This window comes from Polyodon spathula, unplaced genomic scaffold (genome assembly GCF_017654505.1).
Source record: "Polyodon spathula isolate WHYD16114869_AA unplaced genomic scaffold, ASM1765450v1 scaffolds_1585, whole genome shotgun sequence".
Classification (NCBI taxonomy): Eukaryota; Metazoa; Chordata; class Actinopteri; order Acipenseriformes; family Polyodontidae; genus Polyodon; species Polyodon spathula.
The window spans coordinates 251,845-270,297 of NW_024473062.1; the positions used below are offsets into that span (position 1 = coordinate 251,845).

At 42.0% G+C, this 18,453-nt stretch overlaps 1 protein-coding gene across 1 annotated transcript; it reads right to left on the bottom strand.

Moving 5' to 3' along the window:
* Positions 1–1,958: 1,958 nt before the first annotated feature.
* Positions 1,959–17,167, bottom strand: LOC121309936 (protein rapunzel-like). The gene is made up of 2 exons (XM_041243126.1): positions 15,249–17,167; positions 1,959–4,320 (listed from the first exon to the last, which is right to left on the bottom strand). The coding sequence occupies exon 2, from the start codon at positions 4,253–4,255 to the stop codon at positions 3,077–3,079; it is 1,179 nt and encodes a 392-aa protein (XP_041099060.1). The 5' UTR covers positions 4,256–4,320; positions 15,249–17,167; the 3' UTR covers positions 1,959–3,076.
* Positions 17,168–18,453: the final 1,286 nt, after the last annotated feature.

The following is an 18,453-nucleotide window of genomic DNA, read 5'->3' on the forward strand; positions in this document are numbered from 1 at the left end:
CCATGGCCACTTTATTAGGTATCTAATATACTGGCTGCTCTGATCACAGCCTTGACGTGAATCCACAGGGTGCTGGCAGATCCAATTTTTATGTCAGTTCCTAGGCATTGGTGAATGTATCACCCAAGCTCATCCCAGACGTGCTCATTTCGATTGAGCTCAGGGGGCGGGGGCCATTACAGTTTTCAAGTCAAGACTGAAAACACACTTTTATAAAATGGCTTTCTTATCTTAGCGGGTTTTAATGTAAATTTAAAATTGCTGCTTTTGTATTGTGTGTATGCTGTTATTTGAATCTGTTATTTAAATGGTCTGACTGTGGCAGTTGTATGTGTGACACGCTATACAAATGCATTGTGGTTTGTTCTTTTTTTTCTGCTATGTACTGCACAGTGCTTTGCAATAAACACAATAGATAAAAATAAATACATTACAATGGGGTGCAGCAGCAATGCAATATACAAATTGAGATGACAAATGGGGATAACATGAAATTAAAAGGACACTTTTCATCCAGGTTTGGAGACTTTATTTATTTAAGCACAGGTTTAAAGTACAACACATCTAGTTTCTTTTAGCAGTCATTATATAACACGTTTCAAACGACTTCTAGAAACAAGTGTAGTGCAAATAATGTAGGCTTAAGATTGATGCATTTCGCTAGACACAGATACTACTGCTACATGCTACACCCTGTCACACTGATCACGGTTAATCTCAGGCTGGATTGCATTCATTTACAGCAGTGCAGAACTGAAGTGTTAAAGAACTCCCAGCAGCGCTCACAAGAAACGTACTAGGATGTCACGTCGCTCTGTCCCGTGCTATCTGCATAGCAGCGCGATATTTTTAAACATATCAACTTATTTGAAACTTTGAATCACACATCATGCGTCACAAATCAATCCATTTCTCAGCACTTACTCGTGAGCGATGGACAGGAGAAAAGGCCGCAGTGCACCCAGATCACACTCCCTCCTGCAACAAGGCTGGTTATCTGATCCCACTTTACATCACTCATTTCAAACACAAGCACAGCTGCTGGACTGAGGGGATGAAGTAGATGCACTGCGATATTTACAAAATAATAATAATAATAATAATAATAATTCTCCTGGAAAAAGTTCAAAAAAGGTTTTCCTTAGTTGATTTACCGAAGACGTGTTCATAAACAGCCGGGAATATATTGAAAAATACGATCAAACGTTGTTAAAACGAACTTGTGCAAGACGAATTTCCTGATACCACAAATTCAGCAATCACTTATAGTAAATGATCCATCCACATCAGCGCCTCTGGACTGTATTTTAGCTACTGATGAGCCCATGAGCTAATTCAAGTGACTGACCTGCTTAGTATGTGGATTCTGTTGCTTTTTGAAGACAATAGCAACTGGTAAGTACATTCGAATGCTTGTTTGCTGCTGTAACTACATACGCTAGTTGAAGTAATTCATTTTCTAAAGTGTTCAGAGGTGTGTTAGATTGAAGTGAATTTTGATAGCGTGCAAACTGAACCAGCTCTAGACCTGCAGGACATTATAAATTGTCAAACAGTGTCTTAGAAGGCCAGTGTCTTAGATGGCAAAATTTATCTTCTCTGTCTAGCTGAAACCTGGTACTCTGATCAAACGTTGTTAAAACGAACTTGTGCAAGACGAATTTCCTGATACCACAAATTCAGCAATCACTTATAGTAAATGATCCATCCACATCAGCGCCTCTGGACTGTATTTTAGCTACTGATGAGCCCATGAGCTAATTCAAGTGACTGACCTGCTTAGTATGTGGATTCTGTTGCTCAGACGTCAATCTTCCTTGTGTTTCTGACCATTTAGGTAGCTTACGAACAAACGTGCTGTAACTACATACGCTAGTTAAACTAACCCTAACCCTAACACTCGCAACTAGCCACCCCAAAGGGCTATTCCCTCTTTGACAAACCTCGCCTCACTGGCCGAGGCGGGGGCACTGCTGTTATTGCAAATTCTGTGCTCGCTTCCTCGCTTCTTTCTTTGCCTGCCTTTTCTTCACGTTGTCGCTCATGCCATTGGTATATAGGTTGGTAAAACTGACCATCAAGCAGCAATACAGAAAAAGACATTACCCAATGCGTTATCGCATGACTAGTCGGGTTCTTGCTAATATTGAGTTATTTTCATCGTTCTCTTAATCTGCTTTTACTTGAATTTCTTTGAGCTTGTCTGAAGAACCCTAAGTGCCGGGACTAAAGAGTCTTATTCATTTTCAATTCACATTGTGTGACCATGGGACTTTTCAGCTCGGCCAGCCCCACTGACTCTACGCAAGATTAGTCATAGAAGATCATATGATTTGAAAGGAATAAGGAAGGCTCTTCAGTCCCAGCATGTAGGATCCCCCAGACAAGCTCAAAGCCTGATGAAGAACTACAGAAAAGGATAACAACTCAATATTGAAGCACAGAACCCAGTCATAAACATCACAGAATAGTAAGAGGGATGAAAACAGCAATTACATGACATCAGCGTTTACACTACGTTGCATATTTTCACAATATTTAATTCAATCACAAACACATTAGTTCAACATACAGTGGTGGTCAATGATTCTGAACATTGAAAGTTCAGACTACTGCCTGAATCATTTCTGGTGCTACTTTCTGTTCATGCGATGGACAAAGGAGGGTCTGTAATTCAACCTCCCGGTACTAGAGGACACTGGAAGTTTCCCTTACCAGGATGTGGTGGATCGTGATCTCTATAACACTTAGAGGCAGCCATCTTGGTGAGGGAAGACGACGAGAGTGCACAGGTCCCTCCCACTCTAGTCTTACTGGGATTGGCTGACTACAGGGGTGGGGCTCTGGGTACGAAAGGGAAGCGCGCCGTCTCACAACAAAGGATTTTGGTGCTGCAAGACGGCGGGAGACAAATCAATGTTTAGTTGTGTGTGTTCTTATTTCTCCCCATGGTTTTTAACATGCTTTACCGTATGTCTATCATTTTACCATGCTTTTACAATGGAAAACTTGTACGAGGGGTAACATTACCATTAGGAGGAATTGCTGTGAAGGCTGAGATAGTAGAAGTGGGTAATTATTCTGAATGGACACACAGAGAGACATTTTTGTGGTTTTCCCAATAATGACACTCATCTGGAAAATTCCACGACGCCCATATCTCCTTATATCGGCTCACAGCATGCACCACGCACCCAGGCACGTCGCTAGAAAGATGTTCGGCTACATTCGTGGCATCAGCTTTCTTGTACTGTCCTTCCATCAACTGCCGGATGTGATCTTTGTCAACAGGTAGGGGATTGCTGCTGTAGGACACGACCACATTACTGTTGTTGATTTGCAACAAATCAAAGCAGTGTTTTCCAGTCACGCAGTGATACTTGTCGCCCGCTCTCCAGTTGCTGAAGCTGCTGCCCGAATGCTTGTAAACGCGGACCGACCAGTTCACCCAGTCGTATTTCCTCTTTAAAAAACCGTGGATCTCTTCGGCGGTTTCTCGGTTGTCCGCCATGTTCTTTTCCTTCATCAGTTTCTCAGTGTCGACTTGAGCCTGCTCAGCAAAACCGCCAATGCATTCGTCTATCAGCGATTTCATTTTGGTTTCCACTTCCAGCATTTTCCCGTTCCACTCTCGGATCAGCGATTCATCGTCGCCGTTAGTTACGGCCGCGTGCCCGAGCAGAGCGATCAGGCCGATGCAGAAGAGCTCTTTGAGACGCGTGAAAAGATCTTCCAGGACGCGACGATTTTTCCCTTCGTAATTCAGGGCAATCTCCAGAATGGACTCCCCAAAGACGTTGTGTCCCATCACGGCATCATAGAGCAGAAGGAGGTTCATCTCGCCCCCCGTCCGGCTGAAGTGGTCAAGAAACAGCTTCTTCTTGACCTCCTTAAACTGCGGTTTAGCGTTTAGGATGTCCATATACTTCCGGAACTGGTTTTGTAGATTTTCCTCTACTTCAAAGTATTTGCTATCCACTAAACTCTTTTTAATCTCTCGATTAATGACCTCTACCTCATCAGATATTACATCTAATTTATTGCGCACGACCTGAAACTGTTCTTTTACATAGCGGACCTCCTTACTTTCCACTTGATCCAAGGCCAGTCTTAGAACTGGAGCCGCCACCTCACAGATAGGAAATATCTCTCCCACGGCGCTGGCCACAACCTCGGCTCCTTTCTCAAACATTTCCATCGCCGTTTCGATCACTTCTTTTTTTTCTGCCACTATTTTTTCCAGTGGGTTTGGCATCTTTCCTTTGGAAGTGCTGGAGTCTTGTGTGTTAGCTGGGGAAGGCGAACAGCGTCTTGTATTTCCTGTAAAACAAGAAACACATTTAGGACTTGAGAAATGTAGTACTGGACAATACGTTTGCTATAATGTTTCAAGGCTGCACACGAGAGCTGTGTAGCTAATGGGCGTCCAAAACAGTTGCATGAGATTATGGGTTTGAAAAGCTTGCAACCTGAAAATCGATCTTTTTAAAAATCTTTACTGCTCTTCAGTCACTTTGTTTTTAGTTGTATGGCTCTAGGAAATCTGTGGTCGTCAATATAGCGCTTTTAATCCAAAGCTCTGGTCGTGCTGCTTTAAACAGTGGTGACTGGAATTCAATACTGCCTGGATAATGTACTGTGATAAAGTGGTAGATTCCCATTAAAATAACAGACAGTCGAAAATAAAACACATCTAAATGGACAACAGATCCAGGAATGATGCTATACAACATGGGAACTGACTGACCCACTTACCTCTGTTGCAAGATCTAACTTCCAATATATTGCACCACTCCTGTGACTAGTCCTTTTTATGAAAATATAGTGACCGAATCTTTTTCACTGCAACACAAATACATTATTTTGCCAAGAGAACTGCATATCAGATGGAAGTAAACTTCTATGAGCTACATTTTCATGATTATATTTTAATAGTCATTTAAAATCTACAAAACACTGGGTCTGTTTTATAACTGTTTCCCACAGTAAAAGTGTAATAAAGCATTGAAAAGCCCAGCAAGGTATGGGAAAGCATAGTAAAACAATGCCAATCTATTTGATTAGTAATTCTCCATACGTCTCCTGAATCCGATGTTCCCGATATCCTGTTAATGCCAAGTTTCCTGCATGAGAAGCGGAAAAGCGGTTCTCCAGAGACATGGAAGAATGTGAAGTGTGACATACATGTACATGACTGCCTCCACTCTATCCCCTTCACAGGGGATTCAGCACACAGCTACTGTGGACATGTACACATGAAATCACATGGACTGAAGCGATCTACCAATTCGACATAAAAGCCTCAGCATTAAAGCAGTCGCTAGTATTTTAATTAACATGCTGCTTCCTTCACACAGCAGCAAGCTTCATAAACAATGGTGTTATTCATTACTCAGGGTACAACTAATTACACACAAAGGCATCATTTTTACACATGACAATGCAAGCTTTATGAGAATCCTGTGGTCTCCACGTGTTGATGGAAGCATCGCAGACAGGCTCATTCTCCAGCTTGTGGGCAGGCCCAGTTCATAAGCTTTCACGGAAATTCAGAGCCGTTTGAAGGCCTTGTTCCTAGGGCTTTCTGTGTTAATGCAGTGCTCTGGTTTCACGTACAAGCCCAAGAAATTAAATAATGCATGTAAATGAAATAATAAGTGTGTATCTGTCTATGTTCCCGTGACTATTTTATATTCATTATTTAACTATTGATAGATCCAGTACACCTGATAATATCAATCCATCTAAATCCACAGAGACTATTACAGGTTATATGAATGCATATGGCATGAGAGGAAGGCATTATCCTAATGATTCATTTTATTTTTCTCTATACCATAAATCGTACTCTTGCATTGATTTTTTTTAGCTAATGGCGCTCTAGTATCTAACATGCCAAACCCTGTGATGCATCCAGTCTCTGATCATGCTCCTGTCAGTTTCATTTAATCTCTGACTATGGATCAATACGAGATGGAGATTCAATACCTCCCTTCACTCCGATTCTGAATTCAGACTAAGTAATGCCGAGAGGCAAGATTATCGCTTTCTCGTCCAGAAGGAACAAGGAGGAAGACCGCAAACGCAACACTTCAGAAAAAGAATAAAGTAGATATCGCTGTTCCTCTTCTCCTACCAGTGACGTTTACTGCAGACCAAGTTTGGACTTAACAACTGGCTATCATCCAAAACCGTTTTAGAGAAATCATGTTGTTCATTAGCTAATCAGCCTAAACATAACAGGGGAAAATCAGCAATGTCTGCTATTACAGATCAGTCTGACAGCAGGATTACAATGAAACATTCAGGTAATTTTGTTCTAATCTGTATGAACTTAAAACTGAACCTACAACAACCCAAATACTGTTTTTTTTTTTCACCTGAATAACTTAAAAATGCCTATAAACCCACTTGCAAGTGATGAGTTGCAGAAAGCTTGTTTGCCATGCCTTGTGGAAACCCCCCTGGCCAGGAGGGATACCCGATTAAACTTTATAAGCTTTTGTGGTCTCTCATCTCTCCTGTCTTTGTTTGAAATGGTTAATGATTCATATTATTCTAATTTACTGACACAGGCTGTGAACACAGCCTTATTATCTCTTGAATGAAAAAACACTGATAATAAACACTGATCTCGAAACAGAAAGTAAACTACTGCGTCAAACTGGGTTTATGAAAAACCTCAGATAACAAAAGATGGCATTTTAATATCATGTATCTGGCTAGCAAAAGTAAGAACCCTACTGTAGTAGTCTCCTTAGATAGGGGAAATGCTTTTCATAGGGTCATTTGTCTTTTATATTTGTGGTCCTACATGTGGATTTGGGGAAGATATTTTTGAATGGATTAAGATTTTACATTTCCCCCCAAGCCTTGGTGATTACTAATGGAATAACTTGCCAGCCCAGCCCTTTAGCTGTTCAGAGTTACCAGAACCCTTTGCCACTGCCATATGCCAGGGTGCCCTCATTTCAGGAGTATCTTCTAGAAACACACATCATAAAATAAGTTGACATGCTGTAAGATTGTTTTTAATCTTTATTAAAGTGTACACTGCACAATAAATGGTTTTTATAAAACCTGTAAGAGTGGAGGATTTCTGGTTTGTCAGGAGCACAGTTTTGACTGCCTGGGTTTACTGTCAGGGGCGTAAGATAAGCAGAGACAGAGTGCCACAGAATCCCACAACATCATGAAAACTTATCGCGCAAGAACGAAAACAACTGGAGCCATGCCGTCCTGTCTTCTATTCCCACGGCATCTGCTTTTACCTTCTCAATAAGAAGATATTTCTGATTATACACACGTAGAAATTAATTAAACCGCTTAGTAATAGCCAGCTATAGAAATTGTTTGTATTTGAAATGCTGCCTTGTGATGGGAGCTCTCTCCTGTATAAATGACAACGCAATCCAGTGTCCGTTGCTCAGGGTTACATCCTACTGAGAGTGGAGTCAGCTGCTCACTTGTACTCTATTACTGCAATAAACTAGATTGTTAGTAGTGTGTGTTTTCTTATCATGGTATTTTACTGTTTATTCAGCTCCCTGACAAATCATTTCCACCTGTTCCTGAGTAATAATTGTGGGATGCTTTCAATTGAAATCTGAAGTACTGCCCCTGAACCAGTTTAGGTGGGATGCTTTATCCCCGCTCTCCCTTTCAGGTGCTCTCCGAATGAAATCAGATGTCTTGGAATTGACGTATCTCCTCAACTTGATGTTCCCCTCCTAAAATAAGTCATCGAAGATCTTGAAAGATGGAAGTCCCTTCCCTTCTCGCCGCCTGGGGACGGGTAGCTGCAGTTTGCTCAGAAACGTCTGCTTTTTTTTCCCGGCTCCTATCGGTCTCACTCGGCCACTGAAAGGTTTTCTCTGCTTTTTCCGGAGAAAAAACGACCAGAGACCTGCGCTTGACGTCTTTTTGATGATGTCGGACAGGGTCTGACACCGGACCGGAAAGGGAGAATTGTTATGTCGCACCTGGTCCAACACAGCATGGGTAAGAGCTTGTACAGTTACTAAGCTCAGCCTGCACCCCCTCAGTGCTCTCCCATTTGGCACAATCCTGGTTTTCTGAGGCAAAATGGCATTTCCCATCTAAACCGCCTTTTTGAGGACGGGAAGTTCCTGCAGGAAAAATGTTGCCTTCATAAAAACACCTACTCTGAGTATCTTCAAACGAGGCAGTCCTTAAAAAGTCAACTATGCATACTTTTAAAGAGGAGGCGATTACACCAATATATTGATTGAGCAAGCGGTGTGAGTGAGGTTATCAAGCAAGAAACTGCCTATCCCCAGCTGTACTGCTTTCCTAGAAAAAGGAGATCATTGCAGGGTACCATTTCACGAGCTATTAATCACAAAACCACCACATAAACACACTGATGGGAAGCCCCGAACTGAGTGGTGTTTAGGTCATAAGGTGCCCTGCAGAGCTCTGAGAAGCTCGAATTACAGTACCAGTGACTAACTGACGTACAGTGATGCCATAAGTGTATCACCTTCTCATTCTTAAGGCAATCGGTTCCTTTCTAATTTTCCACAGCTCCATCTCCAATGCATTCTGATATGCCTCGTTTGCTTAATTAGAACTTTAGGGTATTTTAGAAGGGTTCGTTGTACGGTCATTTTATTTATGCATCTATTAAGGGTTTTACGGTAATTATTTTCTCACAGCTCCCTATATTAACAGCTTTACCGTAATGGTGGGGGAGCCATTTTGAAGTTAGGCTGTCTTTTGTTTGTTTTGCCGTCTCTGAATATTCCTCTTCCTTTCTATTAAGATAGAGTTTAAAAAATAAAGTATATTGTTGGTTAGAGATCTCTCTTCTGAATTCAGCCGTGCCAACTTCTTCCACTCGTCCTGCAAGACCTTTCTTTTTTCACTGTTGCGGTCGACCATTTTGTATTTTGTACAAACTACAAAGAAACCTGGACGTTCATGTGGCCGGAGCGGTCTGGGTGAGACTGAACTAATTCACTTCCCTTTACTAAATGGGATGACAGTTTCTGAATGGTCATTTGTTAAATGTGAGAGACTTCTGGTGGAGAAATGAAACTGGGTTTCGAGATTGTGCTTGTTTGCCAACTTTACATATTTGAATTTTGTTTAGTTATATTGCATTTCTGTTTGTGCAGGCCTTGTTTCTCTGTTGTTGTCATCCACTTAACGTTTCATGTGTTGCCCCAACATTTCATCTTATAGTGCGATGGATGCCTAATACTTCCTTCCATGCCTTTGTCTGGTTTTTGTTTTCCAAGTTTTGTTTTTCTGTTCCATTTTCATACATTAATATCTTAGCCCTTTGCGGTCCTATATTGGACCAGGTCCGACATTACAATTCCCTTTCCAGTCCGATGTCGGACCCTGTCCCACATCATTAAAAAGACTTAAAGCACAGGTCTCTAGTCGTTTTTTCTCCAGAAGAAGCAGAGAAAACCTTTCAATGGTTTCAGCAGAATCCGAGAGAAGCCAACAAAAAGGAGGCAGATCTGATCAATACGCATAGTCCCTTCACCACAGATATAATAAGGACATAAACAAACAAGATAGCTGCTTCTGCATCCAGCGCTCAAAGAACATCACAGACATTTGCAGAGCTTTTTGAGATGTTATAGTAATAAAATAATAACGGATCGCATTATCGAGGAGTTTGGTGTTAAAACGAGTGATCGGGAGAGGATTTATCAGTATGCACGACTGGAGATGCAGTACTGAGTGTCCTTTTGATATGCAGCGCCTGAGACTTCAAGAGTTCACTTTTACTGTTCTGTACAGGAAGGGCGGTCTTAATGTAGTCCCTGATGCTCTGTCTCGTGCTCCGGTCACATCTGATGCAGCTGCAGCAGTGTGCAAGGGAAATAAATACAGCTCAGACTTTCCTGCTTTACTTGATGAGGTGGCAACTGCACAGTCAAAAGATCTCACGGTCACAAGTATCCTCAATGATTTAAAGACAGTCTCCCGTTGGACCCAACAGAATCCCCTTTGTGCGTCTACAGGCGCTGGTCTGCCGCAAGGTACCCACACGTGATGGTTTCAGGTAGTGATTCCAACAGCACGTATGCATCTTTTTTATTTTACTTCCATAACAATCCTTTAAGTGGGCACCTAGGTCAGCTTAAGACTTTGCTCAGAATGTTGGAGGCCGTCTGGTGGTATGCAAACAAAACCAGCTGGATTACTGCAATCCACTTCAGTCCAGGAGCCAGGAGAGAAGTTGGGGATTGATTTCATGGGTTCTTTTTCCCCCCACCAAAGTAAAAAAGGTAACATATACCTTTTTAGTAGTGAGTGACTACTAATGGGTTGAAATGTTCCCACTTCAGCATAGTAAAACACAGGCTATATCCAAAATACTTATCTTGGAGATTTTTATTTGATGGGGTACTCCTCGATACCTAGTGTCTTACCGAGGTCCCCAGTTCACCAATTGGATATATTTTAAAAAAAATAAAATCTCCAATTTTTTTACCCCGGATTTATCCCCAATTTAGTGTGCCCAATTATTACCTGTATCCTCGGTTCACCTCTTGCAACCCCCCTGCCGGCACAGGGAACGGAGGCTGGAGCACACGTCCTCCGAAACGTGCTCCTGCCAATCTGTCATTTTTCGCACTGCGGATCCACAGTGAGGCCAGCATACCTATAGCGCCGGAGGACAACACAGATCTGGCAGCTCCACTGCAGAACCACAGGTGCCCGATCGGCCACAGGGGGGCGCTGGTGCGCGGTGAGCCGTGGATTCCCCTGCCGACCTAAGCCCTCCCTACCCGGGCAGCGCTCGGCCAATTGTGCGCCGCCCCCTAGGAACTCCCATTCACGGTCGGCTGTGACATAGCATGGACTCGAACCTTCGATCCCCAGACTATAGGGCACATCCTGCACTCCACGTGGAGCGCTTTTACTGGATGCGCCACTCGGGATGCGCCACTCACCTATTGGCTAACCACACCGAGAGGACCAATCGTACCATCAAAACGATGACTGCCTCATTTTGGGGGAGAACCATAAGCTGTGGAATGAATGGCTACCACAATTCTGTTTTGCTTTAAACTCCATCAGACAGGAAACCACTGGTTTGTCTCCAGCTGAACTGGCAATCGGACACACCCTTAAGGGCTCTCTGGACTGGTTCTCCATTAGGACAACAGCAAAACTTCACCAAAGAAGTTAAACAACGTGTTCGCATAGCCCAGACCCATCAGGCTAGAAATTACGATTCTCGCAGGAGAGACGCTCCGTTGCAAGAAGGCGAGTTAGTTTGGGTCCGAGCACAGCTGTTGTGGGATACCAAAGCAAGCTTCTCTGCTAAACTTGCACCAAAATAGTCAGGACCAGTTGTCAGTATTAAAGTTGGGTCAGCTATAGAATATAGTGGGCAGACCAGCAGCAAAAGCTCGCCACAGATCACATTGTGAATCTTAAGCCATATTTTGGAACATAGTGATGTCACAAGTGTATCACCTGCTCATTCTTAATTGAATGGCAGACAGCCTGGCCAAGCAATCGCTTCCTTTCTAATTTTCCACAACTCCTTCTCCAATACATTCTTATATGCCTAGTTTGCTTAATTAGTGCTTTAACCCTTTCCAGTTTGATGTCGGACCCTGTCCGACATCATGAAAAAGGCGTCAAGTGCAGGTCTCTAGTCGTTTTTTTTTCTCCAGAAAAAGCAGAGAAAACCTTTCAATGGCTGCGCGAGACCGATAAGAGCCGAGAGAAGCCGAAAAAAAGGTGCGTATCTGAGCAATACACCACAAAGATAACACGGACACAAACAAAGGAGATCGCTGCTTCTGCATCCAGCGCTCAGAAAATATCACAGAGCTTTTTGAGATGTTATAGTAATGACTTGGATCGCATTATTGAGGAGTTTGGTGTTAAAACGAGTGATCAGGAGAGGATTTATCAGTATGCACGTCTATGAAGAGGTATGTGAAAAATACAGCGAGCAAGGGGTGGGGCTTGGCTGGAGATGCAGTACTGAGTGTCCTTTTGTGATTCAATGCCTTTTAAACCTGTTTTACTCTGAAAGAAAATATTTGAAACAGCGCTTGTAAAATAAACAGAACGTGTGAAAATAAATTGGACCCGACGCGCCTGACAAGCGCTGAAAAAATGGACCGCTAAGGGTTAGGGCATTTTGAAAAGTTTGCTGTACCTAGTGTTATTTTACGCATCTATTAAGGGTTTTATGGTAACTCTCTTCTCACAGGTCCCTGTATTAACAACTTTACCGTAAAAATGGGGGAGCCATTTTGAAGTTAGGCTGTCCTTTGTTTGTTGTGCCATCTCTGAATATTCCTCTTCCTTTCTATTAAGATAGAGTTTAAAAAATAAAGTACATTGCTGGCTAGAGATCTCTCTTCTGAATTCAGTCGTGCCAACTTCTTCTGCTCATCCTGCAAGACCTTTCTTTTTTCACTGTTGAGGTCGACCATTTTATATTTTGTACAAACTACAAAGAAACCTGGACGTTCATGTGGCCGGAGCGGTCTGGGTGAGACTGAACTAATTCACTTTCCTTTACTAAATGGGATGACAGTTTCTGAATGGTCATTTGTTAAATGTGAGAGACTTTTGGTGGAGAAATGTGCTGCAAACAGGGTTTCGAGATTGTGCTTGCTCGCCAACTTTACATGTTTGAATTCTGTTCAGTTATATTGCATTTCTGTTTGTGCAGGCCTTGTTTCTCTGTTGTTGTCATCCACTTAACGTTTCATGTGTTGCCCCAACATTTCATCTTACAGTGCGATGGATGCCTAATACTACCCTTCCATGCCTTTGTCTGGTTTTTCTTCTCCAAGTTTTGTTTATCTGTTCCATTTTCATCCATATTTGTTTTGAACACAATAAACTCACTTTACTTGGTTATCTCTGGTTTGACTGTCAGTTTCAGTTCCACATGCATTGCATTGGACAGTCACAACTTATAAGTTTAGCTCTCTGTTAAAAAACTAAATTGCCATAATTTGAACCCAGGAGTGTCCTGAAAACATCAGAACCACAATCTTATTTTCTTTAAATAACCCATCCTTGCATGTTGTGCAAGATGGTGAAGTAGACTAGACCCTTCTCCCCAAAAAAGACACAACCGAAATACAAACCTTTTACATCAGCAGCAAAATCTGAATCGGTCAAAATCTTTTTTTTTTTTTTAACAAAACACATTCTAATATTCAGATGTGATTTGCAAATTTGTGTTTTGACTGACAGTCCACCAATACTATCTTGCTATGTGTGTTTTTTTGTAATCCCGGCAGTGTTGCCAGACATATGATAATTATCGGACCTTTACACAATAATGTGGACCATTGCACGACGATAATTCAAGAATAATTCATACTTGCATTTGAAAAAATAAATTCACATTCGATAATTTTTAAAAAAAAATCTGTCACAGGGAGGAGACGGGAGACGACAATAATGAACCATTTTTCAATGCCTCAGTGATTGGCTGTCGCTCCAGCAGGTTGTCAGTGATTCGTTGGTTGTCTTTGTGTCGTCGATTGTGGGCGGAGGCATGTTTAAACGCGAGGGTGACTGTGCTTCTAAAGCTGTGTGTGTGACGGACATTATTTTCTCCATTACTTTAAGACATAATTTGACGTTTTAAAGAGTGGAATTATGATCAGTGAGGAGAACTCTGAGAGAGGTGGATTATCCAGGGTGTATTTAGGCGACAGTGATATTATTATAGTTCTGACACCCAATCGACTGATGAATGCAATATTAATAGAGTTACAGAGAGATATTCTGTCTCGGAGCTGGAAAGAGAGGCAGCACATTCTGTTTTGGCTCTGATACTTCATGCATTGTCTCCCAGGCGTATACTCTTGCTGCAAAAACATGCTGAGGCCCATTTAGTCTACTTTTCTTTCCTAGAGATCTCAAAATACTTAATTCTCCAACACTCCATTTTTGCTAACTACATTTAGGCATTATACACATTCTGTATGCTTATACATTTGCACAATATTACTTTATCGTACATAAACTCAAGGTTAACATTTAATTACAGCAATATGTCGCATATTAAGGAAGAAAAAAACATTTACATTCACAAGTTCTTTCATTTTTGGGCTGTACGATATTTTTTTTCGTGAAATACAATAATTTTGAAGCTCCAGTACGATATTTGCATTTTTCAGAGCTGGCAACACTGAAGCCCAGAGAAGTAGACGACACCTATGTCAATGGACAATGTAAATGGACTCGGTTTGGGGGACCTCCCCCCCCCAAAAAAAAACTGGTCCCGTGGTCCCTAGCACCCCCTCACCCCCCGCACCCTGACGCCGGCCCTGCTTGCATGAGTCCTGTTGCCAACCGAATAAAAAAACGAAAATGGGGGCAACCCAGCAAAAATTAAACAACTAACAACAATATAAACAGCAAAGAGAAACAAGGGCGCTGGAACGAGGGGTGCTGGGGGTGCAGCAGCGCCCCCTTGGCTTTGCATGGCTTCCATCATACACAGGGGTTACAGTTTTGTTCAATGGCTTTCAGCACCCCCACTTTAAAAACTGTTCCAGTGCCACTGAAGAGAAAGGTTTCCCTATAAAACAGCTGTTGTTAATTACATGTATGACTCTATTGAAAAGGGTATGCCAGGTAAAACCTTTTACCCCCCCCCCCCCCCCCCCCCCCCCCCCTGCCCCCCAAAATGGCACTGTTTAGGTCCTGCTGGTTGCCATGGATACAGGCAAATTTAACTGCGCAGTCACCAGGACTGCCTTTCCCAACGACCTTGCCAAACTGCGCAAATTATATTCAAAAACAGATTTGAAAAAGAGAACACCTTATTTAAAAATTTGCACAATTCACGACCCTGCTGCAATAATGTAAGTATGTCGTTGTTGTCGATATGACATATATCAAGCGTACGTTTCCCATAAGTATGGAATTGCAGATTCAGGAGTTCATAGACTCAACAAATGATCACTACGTAGTTACATTCCCCCCCTTAACTCACTTTGAACTGTAAGGGGTTAACCACACATACGATGCTTTTAATACTTCAGCACCATAAAGAAATATTCATTATATAGCTACAATATTAATACAATACAAAGGGATGTTGGTAGTTCGAAGCATTGGGAATACAAGCGAAAATAACGCTGTACGAACAAAGTCTCCAAGTTTAATCGAACCCAGCGCAATACAATTAAATGAATACATTTAAAAAAAAAAAAAAAAAAAAAAAAAAAAAACAAAAAAAAAATACAGTTTTAAATCATCCTCACCTTAATTCAGTGGCAGGTGTTGCTCAGTGAAATAGAAAATCCACCGCAGCAGAATCTGCAACACCCCCCAAACCGTGCTGCTGGTGGGGTCGAATTCGTGTTCGCTGCCGTCACTGGCGCACCTTAAAACCAGTCACGTTTATATAGCGCCGCCATAAAGTTACTGAATCTACCAGATGACATGTAATCGTTAAAAAAATACAAAGATAAGCACTCCGCCTCTGCACCTTTATAATGAAGCAACGTGTCCCTGGTCTGGTTTGGAAGACGCTGGTGAAGTTGCGCATCGGAAACCTTGTACCAAGCAATATGAGAGCTCTCCATCGACAGGAGACAACGCAGTTAGTGCGCAGCCATAGGACCGCGGTGAGGAAGGCAGGCAGTCTACACACACACAATAGCAGCTGTGTACTATCAGTGGGAGAGGGGCAGGGGGGAGAGACGGTCCGTTGCTTTACTTCTTAAAGTTTCCCCGCAGTGACCCACGTTTAAAAAGACAAAGAAAGACAAGAGGAGGGGTGATATACGGAGGTCTGTCCAGCAACCTTACCCAAAATTCAGACCGCAACGCGGAGAACTTCGCGTAAAACACGACGGGGAGGCTTCCTTCTGAGGTGAGCAAGGTTTGACTGTATCGTTTCAAGGTTAAAGTTTCACGGTGATAAAGAAGTATTGTACGGTAATGAGGTGTGTGGGGTTTTTTTTGACGGGGGTTGGGGGGGTTACTTTATATTAATAAAATGTATCATTTCTATTTCTAGCGAAATGTTAGTGTTTAAACTTCTGAAAATGGTTTGCCTGAACCACAAGTCAAAACGTGTAAAGATGGAATATTTACAAACAAAACCAAAAAAAATAATAATTGGAGAGAAAAGCGAATTCGAGGTCACCCCCTTAAAATAAACCAATTATGTCACAACAGAGAACTCAACCCTGAACACGTTTAAGCCGGTAAGACCTGAGCACATATTTCTGTTTTGAAAACAACTGTAAGTCAGCAGAGTCTCTTTGTTTCAGTATAACTGTAGCTCCGTTCAGTGCTGCAGCCCATCAAAGACAAACACACACTGACTCATGAGGCCCCAGGTTTCAGGAATCGATTGTCATAATAATAATAATAATAACAATAATAATAATAATAATAATAATGTTTAGTAGTAGTGTTTTGTATTTCTTTTAGCATTAACATTCACATTTATTCTTAGTCGTCGCCATTTAGTCCAATATAAGTACAAATAATAATTTCAAAGGAGAGTTATCACATTGATAAATGAATGTACTGCTTGCAAGACTAATTCTAACCGCAGCCACGGGGCATACGCTTGTAATGTGGGGTGTTTCATGTGAACGCAAAGTCTGATAACTGTCAGGTGGCCGGTGTGATGTTATTTTCAGGTGGTACCAAACTCAGTGCGTTGTACCCCTTTCAGATGGGTGTTCCCGAAATCACTTGCCTATGCCCGTGCGTTGTGGTTACACTACCAATATATTTGCTGTGAAGGTCTTTTTTTTATTGTATTTGTTTTACTAAGTTGACACTGTAATGAAAACCCTTCGTTGCTCATATTTACAATATAATGGCTGTGATCGTTTTAAAATGGACCACAGTTCCTGTCTGTAACCACTGGACCTCGACATTTAATAAGCACTAAATATTCCTGCAATAAAAATATCAGTGTTACTTTTTTTCCCCCACACAATCTAAGCCATCCTTAATGGCTCCATAATCTAATGCAAATACATCCAACCACCTTCACCCTCCAGAGAAAAGCAAACTGGGCTGGACACAGGCCAGCCGTCAATGTGTTTGGTGCAACGAAGTGAGAGTTGAAGCTGGCACCCTGGGATCCTTCAAGAAGCTGCTTGATGAGATTCTGGGATCAATAAGCTACTAACAGCCAAACAAGCAAGATGGGCCGAATGGCCTCCTCTCGTCTGTAAACTTTCTTATGTTCTCTGCCCAAAGGGACCGGTGTGTGATCTAACATGGGACCTGTAATTTGTTGTGGTTGGGGAGTTAAACACTCTGTCATGACTGGAGATTCAATTCAAGTAAAAACATAAATATATAGATCTCTGCCTGTTCAGAATTTTGCCTTATTTTTCTGACGGATCTGTGTTCTCGTTGCCTGTCATAGACATATGTAACACAGGCTAGATCAGCCACAGTGTCTTTATAGAAGTAAGAGGCAGTGCCATCTAGTGGTCTGCCAGTTTAGAACAAGTTTCCTTTTGTTAAGAAAGGAACAGGAACACTTAAAAACAAAGAGCATGTAATTACAAATACTTACTTAAATACAGTCCAGAAACGGCATTAGTTTTGCTTCAGTTGATCAATGCATTTCTCGGTCAGGTCCATAAATCTTTCACTTCAGTATAAACTCAGTGAATCAGTGCAAGAGAGAATAAACCATCTGCTACCTTTTCTCAATTTGGCTTTTCTGTGTCCTGTTTCACAGTCTCTGAGTCAGTAGTCTGCTGCGAAATTGATTCTTGAGTTTACGGTTTGAAAGTTGCAAAACTTTAGGGGAAACTAAAAAGGCTTTGAAAGGAATCCTGGGGATACCTCAGAGCTTCCTGAATGCAGTGGGCTTTCTGTAACTCTAGACAAGCGCTTATCGAGTTGTGACTGGACTTCTTTGCAGTGTTATTGGTTTCAGCGTCAGGGGGGTGACGATGCACTAAAGTCACATCTCTCTGTGCAGGTTGCCAGGTGATTCGGATCACAGTACTTGTGATGGGCTGCTTGTATGAAGCATTGTATGAAGCACACCATTCAAGAACCGTTCAATGAACTACGATGAGCGATGCTGTGATCTTGCATCACAGTACAAACGACACATATGTCTGTTACGATATATCGAGCTTAATCATCACACCCCTAATCGGAAATGCCTCCCAGTCTGTCTGTCTTGCACTCATGTCACACTTATCTGTACGTGCATTCAGAGTACATTTTTTGAGACCTACGTGTCTAATTGTTTATAGAATTGAGATGAAGCTTGGGTAGGGGGAGTACCCTCTGATTGGCTGACATGCCCTCGGCAGTCTTTAAAATCTCGTTTGCATGGAATGTTTGTCAGAAATCCAAAGACAAGTTGCAGATCTCTCCACCTAATTCAATCACAAGGGCATTTACAGCACTCAAACAATTAAAGTTTCCCTCTTGCCCATACCTATCGCTAATCAAATCTTTAGCTGGTTT

Bases quoted from the DNA above. Each gene is read 5' to 3' on its own strand.
- LOC121309936 (XM_041243126.1), bottom strand. From the start codon at position 4,255: ATGCCAAACCCACTGGAAAAAATAGTGGCAGAAAAAAAAGAAGTGATC.